At 35.9% G+C, this 18,135-nt stretch overlaps 2 protein-coding genes across 3 annotated transcripts; one reads left to right on the forward strand and one right to left on the reverse strand.

Annotated features, from left to right (window-relative positions):
- Window positions 1-1,066: 1,066 nt before the first annotated feature.
- On the forward strand, window positions 1,067-9,089 carry cdc37l1 (cell division cycle 37-like 1). Of its 2 annotated transcripts, none has more exons than XM_087791320.1 (8): window positions 1,067-1,155; window positions 1,241-1,381; window positions 3,081-3,380; window positions 3,461-3,554; window positions 4,389-4,504; window positions 5,687-5,809; window positions 5,884-6,048; window positions 7,169-9,089. In XM_087791320.1, exons 2-8 carry the CDS (start codon window positions 1,283-1,285, stop codon window positions 7,283-7,285), a joined length of 1,014 nt encoding a protein of 337 aa, XP_087647446.1. In that variant the 5' UTR covers window positions 1,067-1,155; window positions 1,241-1,282; the 3' UTR covers window positions 7,286-9,089. The 2 variants fall into 2 exon arrangements, with proteins under 2 accessions (XP_087647446.1, XP_087647447.1); XM_087791321.1 differs by having other exon boundaries at window positions 1,119-1,155; window positions 1,245-1,381.
- A 141-nt stretch (window positions 9,090-9,230) lies between these two features.
- On the reverse strand, window positions 9,231-16,264 carry ak3 (adenylate kinase 3). The gene is made up of 5 exons (XM_087791322.1): window positions 15,964-16,264; window positions 13,020-13,139; window positions 11,657-11,829; window positions 10,738-10,856; window positions 9,231-9,563 (listed from the first exon to the last, which is right to left on the reverse strand). The coding sequence occupies exons 1-5, from the start codon at window positions 16,109-16,111 to the stop codon at window positions 9,452-9,454; spliced, it is 672 nt and encodes a 223-aa protein (XP_087647448.1). The 5' UTR covers window positions 16,112-16,264; the 3' UTR covers window positions 9,231-9,451.
- Between the last annotated feature and the right edge of the window lie 1,871 nt (window positions 16,265-18,135).

Here is an 18,135-nt window from a genome sequence, read left to right on the forward strand (position 1 = left end):
TAGTAGAGGCGGACATTGCCCCTACACGTAGTCTTACAGGATATCAATATTACAAAGTTCAGACGCCTAATGGATTTATCAATCAATATACATAGCCAATCAACAAAAGGATGCTTAAAAAAAAAGAAGCATTTTACATCATTCATATTTTAACTTCTCATAGTCAGTGAAGCACACAGGTTGGATTAAAAGCTGCCTGCGAAACTAAACTGAGGGATTTTTCAAATTTCGTCATATACCGGTAGTGAAATTAGTTTACGTCATTTTTAAAGTAATCATAGTAATTCCAAAACATATGTGATTGATACTTGTGATGTACAGTAGTGTATATAGCGCTTGATCTATAATAAACATCTCAGATATGTGCTAAAAAGCTGCCCACTTTCGTTTTAGTAGTAGACTGACGTCATCGGACCGCGACCGACCACAAGGGCGTAAATCAACAAACATCGTTCACTTTTAACTCATACAATTATGATAATAATAATGAAAATAAAATAAAGGGAAAAGTATCCGTAGCACTAAAGAATGTATATACGCTATTCTCACTTGCACGCAACTAAATGACACAATTAAAATGACACTACAAAAGACTTAAGTTTAACATCACATGAGAAAATGAGTCCAATGTCTACATGGTACTAAATAGTAGAACAAAATAAATTAATTAAAAAAGAAAAATGTTCCGTTTAAATACATTAAATAGTGTTTTAAAATTAAAAATAATAATAATAGTGCACATGAATATGATGGAAAAAAAACAAATTCTATTGAATACAAACAATGTTTACTTACATGTATTTTACAAGTATGTTTAATACACATTCTTGTAATATACTTGCGCGTATACTATTATAAAATTGGCATCTAATCGCGCTATTAAAAATTACGCAATTTGTTAGGTTTTAAGGGCGAATATGTGAAGTATTTACAGGTATTGAGATATATCGAGAAGTGTTTTGTATCTTCCAGAACTGTGTGGCACAGTAGACACGTGATAAAAGTTTTGTACCACGTGGTGTCCGTTCCACCTATCAAAAACCGCCCCTGACTCCTGGCAGAAGGAGCTGTGTTAGTGCTGTAGATGTTGTTTGGCTAACGGTCGACAGATCTGTCCTCTCGCTTTCATGCGTCATATCCAGCATCTGCACTGTGGTATTAAAGTCCATTCATTCATTTCTCGTAACCCAATTGTTTTAATGCAGTTTAAAAAAACAAAAACGTTTCTGTTGTTTCCCAGCTAGCAGGTCTGAGCAGCTAGCCTGGTCGTTGCTAAGCATCAATGGAGTGGCTGGGCAACACAGACCCGGGTTGTTGTAAAGAAGGAGACAGTAACAAAGACCGGAGCACATATCGAAGCGGACTCAACACCCACCACCAGGTGAGTCACTGACAACGACAGCTACTGTGGTTTTTTTACTGACTTCCCTGGCTCCCAAAAACAAACGACAGTATGCTAACCTTAGCTTAGCAAACCCCAGTGTCGTGTGATTTAAAAATGGCAATCGTGCTGTTATCAAACGTTACAGTCTCGTTTCTGTGTAACTGTTTATTTTAAAGAGGATTTAAGTTAAGTGGCGTTTTCATTGCGTAGGACGTTGTAGCATTAAGGGTTAGCAGTTAAAATTAGAATCTAAACAGACCAGCCATATCAGGGATGGTGACCTCAGTTCCATGCTAAGCCCCATGATTCCATCACAGAGACCGACAGCTGTGTGTGGAGATGTCGATCACCAGGGACACTATTTGGCATGTTTGTCCTCTTTGCATAGATGACTAGACAGGTGGGGTGTTATTTTTAGGGCTAGACTAGCCCAGTTAAAAAAAGGAACTTGTGAATTGATTTGGAACGATCTTCCTCTCCCTCTGTGTTTGATGGATCTACTGACTCCTTCAAGAAATATCTCATTTTTATTCGTGCAGGCTTTTCCTTGATTTGCTGGAACTCCTGTGTTATTCTCGGTGTTGTCTTGATCGTTTAAAGTATATATTTTATTGAGTATTATTTTGATGCTTTGTGTGTGACCCTAGTCTGGAAGAGCGCTCTATAAATACAAATGACTTACTTACTTACACACAGACACACACGTTTATGCCTATTGATCAACACTTCACATTCTCATTCAATCTTATTTATATCTAATCCAATTTTTTGTTGATGTGCCAACAAACTGATGGATTGAAAATGACCAATATTGCAATAATTATATATTATACAAAATAATTATAACAAATAGTGAAAAACTGTGTTTTCATATTATTTTTTTATATTATAAACATCTGAATGAAATCAGAAGTTTAGCGTAAGGTTATCAGGCAGATCAAAATTAGATTTTTGTTTATTTTTAGGCCGGTGCCCAGCACCAGATGCTTGTAATGAAGCGTGTTGCTAGTGTGAGTCCACTCTTGCGAGAAAATGGGGAAATTCAAGTTTCAGCAGAAGTGGTCGGTGGATGAAGAATTCATGACCAGGTTGAAGCCTGTTTGAATTAAGCAAATGATGCTTAGTTGTCTTCGTCTTCCTCAAAAAAGACTCTTAATAACATACAATACATGTACCTTTATACTGCTCGTCTGTAATGTCCATCTTGTATTAAAGCCCTGACAGAAACTGATATTCCTAGGATGTATAAACGTGTCAAACATGACCGTTTAAAGAAAATATAGGTGGTAGAGAGAGTGGTTTATAACACATGGATACCACTTTTATAAGCAAGTAAGTAATTTGTAGCCAATTCTCAATCCAAATGAATAGATTCAGTTCCTTATGAAGAAAGTTGAATCGATTTAAGAAACTGGCCATGATGCCAAGCCCTGGTTGTCAATGTGGTGAAATCACACTTGCAGTCGAGAGTCATTAATCAGAGATTAAATGAAGGCAACAGTTAACTGTTTGAATACCTTTAAAGTAACATTAAAAAGCGTTTAATAAGAGTGGCTCATATCTGCAGAATCCCTGTTCTTTCTCGACCCTGTTACTCTTATTTTTCTGACCTCTGTTCATATCTTTTTTCATGTGTATCAAACAAAACCATCAATACAAAATTTTAAGTCCATTTTTTTTGTTTTTCTTCAATAAGACTGTGTCGCCTGACCTTCGTGACAATGCCATGGCGTTGCTATGCAAGAGCCAGCAGAGTTGTGTGAAGGCCTCTGTTGTCACCAGCTGGACGCTCGCAGAAGCTCAGGAGAAGCTCTGTTCTCTAGGAGTGCACAGCTCCGAGTCTCAGGAGCAAGAACACGCTCGGACTCACGCCTGCCCCACACATCTGTCGAGCGCAGTCGAGGAGTGGCGTCGCAAGGAGAGTTTGCTGGGAGGTCAGGGTCCCAGCCGGAGCCCTGAGCTGGGAAGAGTACAAAGCTGGGATGTCTTTGATAAGGTGAGGAGCTGAAGCATAAGAAGATTAAGGCTAGTTTGCAAAACAAGCGATCATTCTTTTTTATGTTGTTTCCCATCCAGAGTATCATCAATGCCCAAAGTAGTTCGACAGATATGGAGCAGGATGACTGCAAGTCTTTTCTCCAAAAGTATGAAAAAGACCTCAGACATTTCGGTAAGCTTTTTTGGGGTTTTTTTTTGTGTAAAAACCTTACAATGTAAGAGAATTGTAGTATTACTGTTAGGTTTCTCACAACACTAACAATTTCAAGAATTTCCATGCAATATTTAAAACCTTTATTTATTCTGTTTATATTACTATTTTTTACTTATTAATATTTATACAATCACCCTTTGCTGTGTTTTTTTAAATGGTTGCCAAGCAAGTGTTCTTCTGTGCATTGGCAATAAAGAAAATCTAAAGGAATATTTTTATTCACAAGAAAATGCCTAAATATCCCTTTACAACATGTATTGATGAACAGAACCACATGTAAAATATTTATGATGAAAAAATGTTTCTGGATACAACCTTTTGGTGTTACTTTTTTTGAGTTTCTATATTTTAACAACCCTTATTATTGTCAAAATTAAAACTTTCAATTTAACACAATTCTTGGCGTCGGTTTCAACTACAACATACACAGTTATTCATGCAAGATTTACAGTTTTGATAATAAAAATACTAATGTTAATAAAAACAATATTTATTAACTCCCTTTGATGGAGGATGATACAATAAACAATACTAGTAGGTAGTAATACATAATGTGCCTACAGAGCAGGACCAATATTCATCAGCTGAGTTTCTGCTCTGGATGCTCCGCAGCCTGGTCCTAGAATAAAATAGCTTTTTGTGTTTGATTGACAATTCAAAAAGCTTGAATTCCATTATGTCATTTTCAATGTTATTTATGAACTTTAACTGTAAACCCTAAATGTGGCTTAAATGTTATCACTTGCTATTTCTTTTTCTGTTGGTTAATATTTGGATGTTTCTCTTTGTCAGGTATGCTGCGTCGGTGGGAGGACAGTCAAAGATTTCTGTCAGAACGGCCTCAGATCATCAGCGAGGAAGCAGCAAACTACTTGATTTTGTGGTGCATCCAACTACAGCAGGAAGGGGTAAAATACAGAGTTTTTGATATTTCTTGTGATGTGTAAATTGCTGAACAGTGTGATGTTCAAAATAAAAATGGCAAGCTGACTTGTGCAGATAAGCAAACTGGTTAAAATGTCTAATAATTCTGAAATAATGTCAACATGTGCTCATGTTATGGTGACACATGTCAAGTTGACCTGGTTAAATAGGAAATGTTGAGCTGGTGGTAAGGAAGTTGGAATTGTCGTCTAACGGTTTGCAATATGCAATATGGAAGATGGATGCATGTTGGATAATTCTGTGTAATGTTTCTTCTCAGAAACGCCCTGAAAGGCCAGAGGTTTGAAGCTTTAGACTAACCTGTTAAAAGTAGTGCTTTGAAAATCATTAAATTGTCATTTAAAGTTACAATTTGTAACGTTTACAAATTTTCCTTTCTTCATATTTTCTGATTGGTTTAAGTTTGAACAGACATGACTCTTGTAGTAGTAGCGATCGGCTTTATAGCAGTTGCACTCTTCCGACACTAGGGGGAGAGAAGGTTACTCTTGTATTTTTAAGACTACTGATATTGTGGTTGTACAAATATTAAGTCTGTCACTATGGGTTGAAGTGTCTACTAAGTTGCTTGTAATGTAACTTACAAAACCCTTGAAGTGAAACTCGATGAAAATATTTTTGTAAACATCAGAACTTGGATTGAAAATAAGGTACTTTAAACCTAAATACTTTAAAATTCAAACCAAGCTACATACCTGTGTTGTTGTAAATGACCTGACATGGTCATCAAAATTATACATGCACTTTAGATGTATAAAGTGGTTGTAAATAATTACTCGCCAAAGTATCATGAATGTTGCAGTTGATACTAGAACTTTCATAGTTAATTCATTTGTTTGAAATTGTATTTGAACTGACCTCCGAGTAGAGTTTTCTTTAATTGTGGCAAATGATTATGATATTGAAGTTAAATATATTAAGAATTGACTAGCCGTTCAATCTCATTGGAACATCAGTATTTTTCTGATAAATTAGTTAAAGTTGGTCAGCTTTGGGAATCACTTCGGTTTAGGATGAGCTTTAATTGTACAAATGTTTACTGCTTCAGCTGTACTTTTTAAAAACACACTTGGCAGTTGTTCCTTATCTGTCTCTGCAAAGTGATATTCTTCTGTGACTAAAAACGGTCTTTTCTGACTCCTCAGAAAGAAGCTTTGATGGAACAGGTGGCACACCAGGCAGTAGTGATGCAGTTTATCCTGGAGACGGCGTCGAACTCTCAGCAGGATCCCAGAGGCTGCTTCAGACAGTTTTTTCAAAAGGCTAAAGTACGAAAACACACGGATCATGGAAATACGAGTTCATGACAGAATTCTCACAGACTCTTCTTTTTTTCGTGCAGGAGGGACAAGACGCGTACTTGCATGTCTTCCACACAGAACTAGAGGCCTTCAAATACAGACTCCGAGAACATATTCAGAGATCTAAAGGCGACGCATCGCACAACGGAGATCGGAATATTTTTAGCAGTTTCAAGATCGTCCCCAGAGAAGCCAAGGACTGTCCAGTAAGTGCATGCACTCTATGGATTTCACGAAGTCTTCTTTGTAATGCTTTTCAGAAATTGTAAATCTAGAACAGGTTATAGGAATCCATCAGTAACCTAAAACCTTAAGAGATGTGTTTAATAATGTGTTTATCTGGGGGGGGGTTTAAGTTGCAGTTGCTCGTTTCAACCACAAGGAACCAGCATTGAGTAATGACAATTCTAAATGTACAGTTTGAAATAGAATCTTGAGCATCAAGCATTCATAGAGAAAGTATGGTAGGAATCTGGCGATACAACGTGTATCACGATACAGGGGCAACGATACGATATATTGTGATACTGGCGTAACAAGGATATATTTGTAGTATTGTCCTAGACTCTGGTGTTGCAGTATTTACAGACCACATGACTCTTCCAGTTTAAGAAGTAGTAACTGTTTTGTTGACGCCAAAATATGTCCAAACATCAACTTTAAAAAACTGCTGGAGTCAACTGTATCCTCTTGTTCTCAGTGTTGTCTGGATTCCAATGTTCTGTTTTCTGCGGAGGTCTCGATGACTGTAGCCATGATGAAAATTAAGCCTAAAGAATCTTGATTTTGATGAATATTGACGCATTATTGTGAAAAAAAATTGCAATATTTAGTTGTATTGATATTTTCTTTTACCCCTACTTCAAACTAATTTGATATTATTATTATTCGATATGTTGAATTCACTTGGTAAATTATATATTTATCTTTATTATGTATAACATTTTGTTATGCATGTTTTAATGTACTCAGTTCTGCATGATTCTTTCAGATTAAAAACTAGGTTTTTTTTCTGTGTCTCACAAAGTAATTGTACATGTAAAGTGGAAGTGAGAAGCGTTGTTGTGGAAGAGAGTGAATGCAGGGAAAGCTTTGTGGCAGGAAGTGAACTGGGCCTTCTTCCCTCTTGGAGGCCCCAAGGCTGTGGGTGAATGCCAGAGAAGGACTTGAAAGAACACACTTTTCTCCCTCTGATGTGAACGGGTTTATCTTTCATTTGTAAAAAAAGAAAAGTGGAGCTTTCGTAATAACTTCCCAAATTAAGTCTGTTTTATATGTTGTTCTGAATGTTGCTTTTTATTAACTGCTTCCCTCTTTTTCCACTAGGTGGCAGAGTTTTCTATGAAGCACAGTCAAAACGCAGGCATGTGGACAAACACGGTGAGGTGGACTAAGGACGAGGGAGCAGATTCGGAGGACGGCCGCACGATGGAGACCTCTTAAGGAAGTCGGATGTTTCCACGTTCAACGTTGGGCTAACTACACGGAGTGATGCGTCCGGACCTTCATCACAAACTCTTCATTTCTCCGTCGCTTTAATCATCGCGCTGAGCTGCTGTCGAACCTTCAACAACACGTCAGGAATGATGGCGTTGTGACCCCGAAAGCCTTATGACACAATCCTTGACTTGCGAGTCAAAAGCCTGGGCCGCTTCTTGACGACTACACGCATGTGATTCTTAAAGCTGTCCGTCGTCCAGTATCATGTCGCTGAACATGTTTCTACTGGATCTCTGCGAGCCACGGGGAAGAAATGCTGATCAAGACTGAATTTTATTTCTTTTTAATTCAAAGCCAAAACATCAAAGACTTCCTGACGAATGACTTGGTCATGTATGGTTGTAATAAATTACCCAAGCATGTTTGAGGTAGTGGATATTCGGTCTAATGGTGGGAAAACTAACAATTATTTTAGTGTTTCCTGATGCTTTTAAGACTCTAAATCATGTTTACTTTTTATTCTCATTTTGAATAAACATTGGGTGAACAAATGACGAGACGGATGGTTGTTTACAAAGCAGTCGTATTAAAGAATATATTTTAATTTTCTTCACGATGGATGGAACTATTTTAAATAAGGTTTTGGAGGATTGTGCCTTGAATCACGAAAACAGTCATTTCAGTTCACTTTTTTTCCCCCCCATGTTGTCTTATTTAATTTCTTTTCAGCTTGTTGTGACATGTTTAGTTCTGTCTAAATCTTCCTTTTTATTGGCTTTTATCGTCGCATATTAATGTCAAGACATGCTGGGCCTGAACTTTATGAAGACGAGCTTCAGTTCACAGATTTGATCTTAGATTTATCAAGTAAAACGGTTTACTTTACATATTTGTCAATAAGTTAAAAATGACTGCAGGGCTTCAATAACCTGTTCTTAAACTTTTTACTCAATATTTCACTTGATATATTTTAGCTTACTTAAGCGTAATGCTTTATTTTAGTTTAAAAAATAAATGGAAAGAAAACCCCTGAGTTATCTATCGTAACCTCAGGTTCTACGAATTGGTGCGAAGCCCTCTAACACCGCCTCGTCGTAAACCAATAGCGAAGCCGTTAGAGGGCGGGGCACCAATATGAAGTAGAACTAGATTCCCCCTAATGTTATGTTTTTTTGTTTAGCCACCGTTTTTCAATTTTGTGTTGCTTTGTTTTTTGTGTGTTTTGTAGTCACATTACACGTTTTGTTGTACTTTCTTCCACCCGTGAAATGAATCCTAAATTACCGTATACATGGATAGTGCTGCTGTAACAGGACGCTTGCAAAGTTGCTTGTTTGAGTTTTTGAAGTATTGCCTACGATTCAAGTCCGGAAGGGAGAGGAGGTGTTGAAATCAAACGGGTTCCGACCTCTGAAGTGCACACTTGTAATAAACCCGTGGTTGGTGTTGAATAATTACCGTAGAGTACGCTAACAACAATACGAGCAAATATTAGCAGCTTCTGCAAATGCATTTAAGAGCTGAGCCAAAAGGCAAATATCTAACGACCCGTGTCCAGCATGTGAAATGTAGCACGGTTTGGAAAGTGTTGTGGTGAAAAAACTGTCCACGTGTTCTTGTCACATGACGTTAAATGTTCTGCCACGTGTATTACAGTGTTTACGGTAGTCGGTTTTAAAGAAGCCATAAGTCGACGAACAAGCTCCGTAACAGACGAACAGCAGTTTATATTAAGAGGTTTATTGTCAACTTTAAATACACAACAGCTTAGCCACAAATAAAACAATGATCTGTTTGTGTAAAATATTCATTTTCATTCAGGCACTTGAACGCGTCTCTGGTATCCCTTTATGCACCGTGTGGTCGACTCCAATGAGCAGCAGTGTCACTTGTTGTGAGAATAAAATATAAAACAAAGTTCTTTGTTGTTGTTTTTTTTTTAACCAAAAGTCTTATGTTTAGTATTTACAAGCTACATTCGGAGTCGGGTCAAAATGTGTCGAATGTTCAAAAGACACTGGAGTGTTTTCCCTTCTGCACTAATAACTCTGCTTCTTCATATCCAGCAGCTAAGATTCATTTATTTAGTTTTAAAAACTGGAATGTTTGTCACCTTCTTCTCTCGCTGCTCGTGATGACGGTGTTTACATTTTAAATGTTCTGGCTTCACTACGCAACACTTTTCTGAGCGTTGGCAAGTTTCTTTTTAAGGAAAGCCTCGACGTGAGGCCAGATCTTGTTTGTTTCTGTCCCAGAAAAAGTCTCCAGGACGCCATTACTCCTGCAACGACAGAAACGCAGAATCAGCATTTTAAGATGTTTCTTCTATTGATGATAAGACACATTATCAGCAACTTAGTGGGAACTTCATTCTGTTAATACAACTTAGAGAAGCACATTCAGTCTCAGAGACCTCAGCCAGGTTTTTTTCCTTAAAGATATAGTATTTTTTCCTTTTCAGTATAATATTTGAAGCAAGTAAACCTTCAAAGGATTTGTGGATCCAGATGGTGATCCTGAACCCCACCAAAAATGTTATCATGTAAATCAAAATCAGTTTTTTTATAAATGTAGATCAGTGCCACCAGAATATTTAATTGTTGAATTTAACATTTCTAACGTTGAAACTTTCAATTAAAAAAAAAATTCAAATAATGTTTCTAAGCATTTAAGCTTTTTTAAAACAATGAAATGTTGGCTTTGTTTTAATTGAATAATCAAGATTGGCCAAATTTTTATATTAAAAGGTTATATGTATTATATATTTTTTTAAATAATTTCAATATGTATTCATATTTTCCGTACACATAGTTCAAAACTCAAAAAAAAAAACAACTTAATTCTAGATTTTTTATTTGCAGCCTTTTAAATTAAATTATGGAAAGGTTGAAACTATTTTACCAGTTTTACAGCAAAAATGTGCAAATATTATTAAATGTATAATTACGAAATTCTTTAAAAAACAACAATGAATCGAATATTTACGAAGTACAAATGATTAAATTCAATTTTTCAAGAAAAACAAATTCAACCATAAATGTAAAAGTTATAAGAAAATTAATGTTATGCTTAAAAAAAACATTTCAATAAAAACAATTAAAAGTTAAATTGTTCATAAGAACCATTCAATATTCTGATGGAACCGATCTACTTCATAGTTCCGTCAGATAAAAGACGAAAGTAGGATAAAACGGTACTTGCAGTTGAAAAAAATACACCTTAATGTCCGAAAAAATCAACAAATTAAATGTATTTGAAGTATTTGCACTGAAACTGAATTTGTGTTATTTGTGTCAAGCTTTGTAGCTTTTTGGATTTGCTTCTTAAGCATGAATGTTAAAGAGGGGTCAAGGGTCAACTAGTTTCTCAGCTCCCACCTACAGTAGCTTTTATACAAGGCCTGGTTAATAAGTCAGCTGTGACCACGATGTCGCTTCAACACGGTTGATATTCACCTGTAGTACTCTAGAACCGGCTCCGTCAGGTTTTCATAAGACTTGAGTCTCTGCGTGACCGTCTCCGGTGTGTCGTCGTCCCTCTGGACCAGAGGTTCCCCCGTCACGTCGTCGCGGCCCTGATGAACCACAGACGTTCAAGATCACGGGACTTTATTTGTGGTGGAAACAAACCTGCGAGGCTTCGGTCGACTGTTTACTCAGAGTGACGTTTACACTCCAGACACACTTCCATGTTTAGCACTTTTAGAGACTGTCTTTCATGTCATTCCTTTTTAATCTGAACTGCTTTTTATTTTACTTAATATATACTTTACAAATAACTATTACTTAATTACTTACTAATATCTGAACTGAATTCGTCCTTAATTATTTAATCATATCATTCCCTTCTTCCTCATGATTCAGTATTATATTTTAATTCATGTATTTATTACTGTGTATTGTATCAAATTTTGGAGGTTGCTGGTTCAATAATAAACATGACACTCCACTCCTGACAGCTGACCTTAACTTAATGCACTTAAGCAACACTATAAACATCTATTATCTTATATTATTGAATATTCTTGGTTAATTAAACTAATAATATGATAAATCAAATGATTTATCCAGCATTTTCTTACAATATTTACAGTAAAAGTCCAACAAATACTACTAAATTCACTTTTAATTGACTTATGTGTTTTAATAATATTAATTATATAATAATAATGTGATTGTAACCCTAATAACGTCTTTAAATCAGCCATTGAGATATGCTTTGAATGATTCTTCAAACGACAAAATATTTACTATATATTATATATATTATTATTATTATATATATATTACAATATATTTGCCTTACTTTCAACTCACAACAGATCAATCACACACTTGCGATCGACTCACAAATTCAACTGTGACGTTTGCTTACGGGGACTTTAGGAGGGTTGAAGTCTGTGTTGTAGACTCGGCCGCTGGGCAGGTGAGTCCAGCGCGAGGTCAGCCTCTGCTTGATGGTCTGGAAGGGAACGTTCAGGTTGATGACCGTGTCAACAGTGTAGATGTTGTCCAGAGCCTCGGCCTGAGAGACGGTGCGAGGGAAACCTGGGGATGACGTCACGGAAAACAAGAGGGATCAGAGGGAGGGGGACGCCGGTCAGGTGGGACGGGTTTGATCGTGACACCATCTAGTAGTTATAGATTAACATGAGCTGATCGTCAGCAATCACGGGGAGAACAGAAGAGATTATTGATCAGATTATCGATCGAAATCTTTTGTCATGAGTGGTTTAACCAAATGAACGGATTCAAGATTGTTTAAACAGCCGTGTTACACAACAAATGTTATCTGGTTAGAAACACTTTGACTTCCTGTTGAAGTCGATGTCGTGACGGTGCATTTTTGTCTGGAGCTCTTAAAGCAGCCTTGTTTAAAGTGTAGCATTCCTAGTTCAACTCTAAATATATGGGGTTTTTCTTGAGGATTTTTGTCCTTCATTGGTCATTTTTTTGCATGTTTTTACCCTCATGAAGATTCAAGAAAACTTATTTTTTAATCAAAAAAAATACATTTATAATTCTAGCATATTTAGCTTTGTTTTATTACATTCATTTTTGTTGCTTGATTTACTTTTTTTCAATTATATTTAAGATCCTTTATTCATAAGCTTGATGGCCTCTCACAACATCACTGTATAACATGTCTCTAGATCTTCTTTTTCATTCATGTCCCCTTAGTGCAAAAGTCCATTTGTGGCCCTCAAGGAGATTTTATGTTGCCCGAAAAGGTCATTTCAAAATGTATAATTGATTCAAAAGCGTGTCAATGCTAATTCTTTAATAGTTTTTTCTGTCTGTGAAGAAGTTATTAATTGTGTGTTGAATGGGCTGATGATACAGGAGCTTTTATTTTTTACTTTTTAGCGATATAGCTGTTGGTTAGATTTCATCAAATGTGGCCTTAAACAAGAATTATTGTATTTGATCATTTAAAATAAACAGATTTACATTTCAGGGAATTAAATTCCAAATTATTTTTTTCAAGAAAGTATTTTAAAAACATTTCATGATCATTGAAGTAAGTGTTTTTCGTATCAGTCGGCTTAGATCTTTATTTTTAGAAAAACACAGAGAATGAGAAATCTTATTCAAAAACTCTCATTTTATTGATTTTTCACCCTTTTATATTAAAATAAAGTATCATTATATAGGTACAGGCCTGTATGTACTGTTGTGTAATACACAAAGAATTTAAAAAAAAGAGATAAACGAGTGTGTTCTCAACATCTTCTCACCGTCCAGCAGCCAGCTGTTGTCGTCCACACGCCGGAGCTCGCTCAGGATGAGGCGAGACATCATGTTGTCCGGCACCAGTTGTCCCTGGTCCAGGCAGGACTTCACCAGCAGGCCCAGTTCTGGCGGAGACAGACACGGTTAGGGAGGCGCTCTGATGAAATTGTGTAACGCAGATTAATCTAAAAGGTTTTATAGCCGCACATATGAGCAGCAGCCAAGTGCTGTTTAATCTGTATTAAAGGGAAATCCATGGATATGAATTTGTTGACGTTCGGCCACGATGGTGAGTTCATCTTTATTGACAGAAACATTTCTGCATCTCACTCGGGTCTTTCTAGAACTGGTGTACTTTTGTAGAGGATGAAAGGAACTTTGTTGACACGTCATTCAACATTAAAAACCTATTAAATCAGTATTTTTTACATTTGTTTGTATCATGTGGCAAATTCATCAACGTATGAGAAGAAATTATCTATAAAATACGTTGTATTTTTCTGTAAACTCTCACTGTGAAATTAGATTTAACATTTCCAACATTGAAATTTTGATTACTTTCCCAATCATTTAATTAAATCATGTCTATATTGAAAAGTTTAATTGTTTTTTATTGAATAATTTAATTTATTATTTCGTATAATGAATAAAAACATTTAATTTGTTGATAATTTTAATAAATGAATAAGAAAATGTAATGCATTTTTTACACATGCAATTTGGTTTTGGAATTTTATGGAATAAGAGCTCTATGTGTAAAAAATAAATCGATGTATTCAAATATTCTTAATTAGATTATATGAAAAAAAATCCAACCTTTGAAAATATATATTTTTAATTACATTTTTCAATAAATAAAAGTAAAAAAAAAAGAAATTAATTTAAAAAAAATAAAGTAGATGCCTTAATGAATAGCATTTTAATAAATTAAATATTAAATTAAATTGTTCAATAAAACAAGCAAATGCTTAAATAAACATAATTTTAATAACAAAATAAATATTTAAATGTTAAATTCCACCATTAAAAGTGTAAAATATAAATTAAATTGTTTAATAAAACAAGCAAATGCTTAAATAAACAGCATTTTAATAACAAATTAAATATTTAAATGTTATATTCAACCATTCAATAGTCTGAAAAGAAAACTTGACAAAAGCACTCAAGCATCTCATCTGGAGTGGAACCAAACTTAACTACTGTGAACCCTGGTCGTGATAGAACGTCCCACAAACAGGAAGGGACCGGGACTATGAGGAAGTGGCATAATATGCAACACTGCCTCTGAGCAGTTAAACAACGTTGTTATAAATGTTCAAAAGAATCCTATCAGAGGGAATCTACGTCTACAGTAGCTTAGACGGAGCAAAGAGTGGAGCTGAGGTGACAGAAGGAGTGAATGAGTAACACGTGTGGGAGTGAAGCAGGATTTCAACCACGCACTTCAGAACTGAACCACCTCAAGATACACTGGACATGTCTGTGAAAACATTATCTCTTCTTCACGATCTGTATCCAAGGTGACGAGAAGCCGCACGTCCTTCCAAAGTTCAGCTATAAAGTGTTTCCACTATCAACACTAACCTGTGGCACGTTGGACCAGTTTGACTTTTTAAAAGAAAGTAATTTGAGAGTTTAGTTTCAGGTCTTTTCAACTGCCTTTGAGTTGAAGTCCAGCCTCAAGATAACAATGAGACGTTAGGGGAGTGGTGGTCTCCACGTCTTATCACCGCTGTGCATAAATAAAGCTGCTTGAATTCTGTGGAAGAAATACATTTTAAAGTCTACATTTTTGAAATGAAGAGCAAATTGTTGGTGATATTTTAATGTGTAAAGTGAATATGAATGAAATTGTTTAATGTACATTTGAATACAAGTGAAGAATTTCAGCTGATAATTATGCTTGTGATATTATTAACTGTGTGGAAGGTCACACGTTGAATTAATAACTAATATTTGATCCAACATTTTAACCAAATTTCTCACTGATTTATTACTGAAATATTCATTTGATGTTACTCTTACAAAATCAGTGTTTATTTCCCCCTTACATTCTTAGGTAAACCACCTCACAGCACTTACATGTTGATTACAAAGACACTGTTTCTTAAAGTGGCTTCATTTACAGTTGATTACATCACTCGAAACCAAAGTCTAGATCAGATAAATTTAATATGATTTACTTGCTTATTTTGATTGATTGGATTTTTACAGGGAAACTTATAGTATTACCTTATATTATTTCAAGTAAAATTACGTCAACTTTGAACTGAATACTAGTTCAAGCTTGTTCACTGGTACCAGTTAGTCATCGAAAAAGCCACGTGTGTCAAATTAAAACTCAAAATATCAATAGACTTTTATGTTTAAAGTGAGAAATTTTAAACATGTCCCTTAAAGCTTTGGATCTTTCTCTCCCTCTGTGTTTGATGGATCTAATGACTTCTTCAAGAAACATCTTAAGACATTTTTAATTCGTGCAGGTTTTTCCTTGATTCTCTGAGACTCCTGTGTTGTTCTCAGTGTTATCTTGACCTTTTAAAGTATACATTTTATTGAGTATTGTTTTGATTGTTTAAGCGCTTTGTGACCCTGGTCTTGAAAAGCACTCAATAAATATAAATGACTTACTTACTTAGAAAATGTTTTTCAGGATTAATCCAGTATAATTTTGTATTACATCACCAGTTTATATAAGGTTTATGTTCAACGTCAAAAGTGTTTGATGAAATGAGATTATCCGTCTGTAAATATTTGACCTATAGATCTAACAACAGGTAATAACACTTGTTTGTTTGGATCAGCAACGGTTTTCTTCAGAGTGGTCCATCAGTTTCAGGCCTGGTTCTGTTACGTCAAAAAACATGTATTTCCTGTCGTCTCATAGTTACAAAAACAGTTTACGATAAAGCCAGGATGTAATCTCGAGTTTAAGGATTATAATCCCACCTGTCTTGGAGGTGATGTTGGCCCTCAGGATGTCTCCACTGGACAGATGCGTGAGTCCGAAGCCTTTGGTGATGCGCGCGGACACCGTGCCTTTGCCCGAGCCCGGGGCTCCCATGACGACGGCCCGGAAGATCCTGGCCAGAACCATTGTTGGGGGTCAGATTGTCAAGATCTCCTCGTTGAGAACTCCAGGTTCCTCTCAACTTTCTCAGAAGAAGAAGAAGTGTGTGAGGTGACGTAACCACACGGGTAAGTGGGCGCGTCTTCGAGCGAGCATTCCTTGTTCTGCCCACCCCCCAGTTTTTTCACTCCCTTCGACTCGAGAGAATAAAAAAAGGGGGAGGGAAAATTCTTGTCAGGAAGAAAACAGGAAGCGCGCACCTGTGGACGCAGAAGCGTGCACTTTTTTTTTTCCAGTGATCGATCCACGAGGAGAGAAAACCTTCTGCAGAAAAAAAAAACTTCCCAGATCGACAGTCCAGAGCTTTAAAAGTTGTCGTTTTTCAAACCCTTTTTTGGTTTCAGTTTGAGAGTACAATGTTCGATGGTTCACCCTTGCACATGTCTTATCAGCTCATTTAAATGTTTACGTTCGTGATCACTTTGAGCAAAACAAAAAATCTGTACAAAACAGCCAGTAGATGGCGCCAAACCTGCGTGAATCGCACTACCGCGATATCAACTTCTGTCGCTGCTGCACCTCCTGTTCTCTCGTAATACGTGAATAGATTAGGTCAAAGGTAGTGAAATATATTAGATAAGTATAAATTGAATAACTGTTTATGCATAAATCAAATATCCACAGCACGTGATATGAACAAGTAGCTCTATTTTGTCACGTTTTCTCTGACACTCAAATAAATATGTATTTCCCTAAATTCAGCAAGCAATTGAAATGTATTATAATATTTAGATATTAATAACTAATACAAAGCATTCTCTATCTTCAACATACCGCTGCCTCTGATAAGTGCTGTTTTTTCCCATTTGATCACATATCTTGAAATAAAAACTCATTTAGTTTATAATGTTTACATAACTACCATTTTTTTTTTCAATCAGTGAATTATGACGACAATGCCACACTTAATAACAGTGACTGAAAAATGAAGTGAAGCAATTCACTGTTCAATTCAGTTCTCCATCAAGTAGAGAAAACTATTCTTTATCCTTTTCTAACATTTTTTATTTTTTATTAATTTTTTAATCATAGCACTCACCAAAGTTATCCCAGATGAACCTTTTTAAAGTTTTCATGGGCACCTCCGTCTAGTCCTTAAGACAGACCCTGGCAAGTGTGGCACGGGGGGGGGGGGGGGTTATTTGTATTTACCTTTCTACCCAGGATCACAAAGCGCTTTAACAATTAAATACAACACACAGTTAAAATATATACTTTAAAAGATCAAGACACGTAAGACAAACACAGGAGTCCCAGGAAATCAGGGAAAACCTTGCACATTTAAAAAAAAATGATCCTGAAAGAAAATGGCAGCCAGTAAAGAGTTTTAAGGATCGGGGAAATGTGAGTTCTTCTACTAGAGCGGGTCAGAAATCTCGCTGCAGAGTTTTGTGTTAACTGCAGGCGAGACAGCTGCTTCTTGTTTAGACATGAAAATAAACTATTACAATAGTCTAAACGAGAAGACACAAACGCATGGATTATAAGATCCAGATCGTGTTGTGACACATTTTCCTGAGTTTATAGATTTTTTCTCAGTTGAAGGAAACGGTTTCTGTCAGTTTTCTGCAGTGTTGTACTAGTGTGGCTCTCATAAGTTTATACATATGCAGAAACTAACAATTTGATTCAGTATTTATTTATAGTATTCAGTACTAGCCTCTATATGTGACTTTATGTTTTTTTTTTAAAGACTTTTGTCCTCCCTTTTGCCATTAATGTGAGTATTTATTGCATTTTTCTTTTGTATACAAAAATTAACAAATTAAAGTTACACAAAATAATGATTTTACAATGTTTTTATTACTCTATTTTTTATACTTTCTTACTTATTTTTGCACAATGGCCCCTTACAACAGCCACATAGTAAAATGTGGCCCCTGAGGAAATAGAAATTGCCAATCACTGCCTATAGAGGAAAATTCGAGATTTCTTAAGGATTTCTTACTAGTCAAAACATAGGCCTGACTTGGTGAGTGAACCCGAACTAT

The sequence above is a fragment of the Callionymus lyra genome, chromosome 5, assembly GCF_982586985.1.
Source record: "Callionymus lyra chromosome 5, fCalLyr1.hap1.1, whole genome shotgun sequence".
In the NCBI taxonomy this organism is placed as follows: domain Eukaryota; kingdom Metazoa; phylum Chordata; class Actinopteri; order Syngnathiformes; family Callionymidae; genus Callionymus; species Callionymus lyra.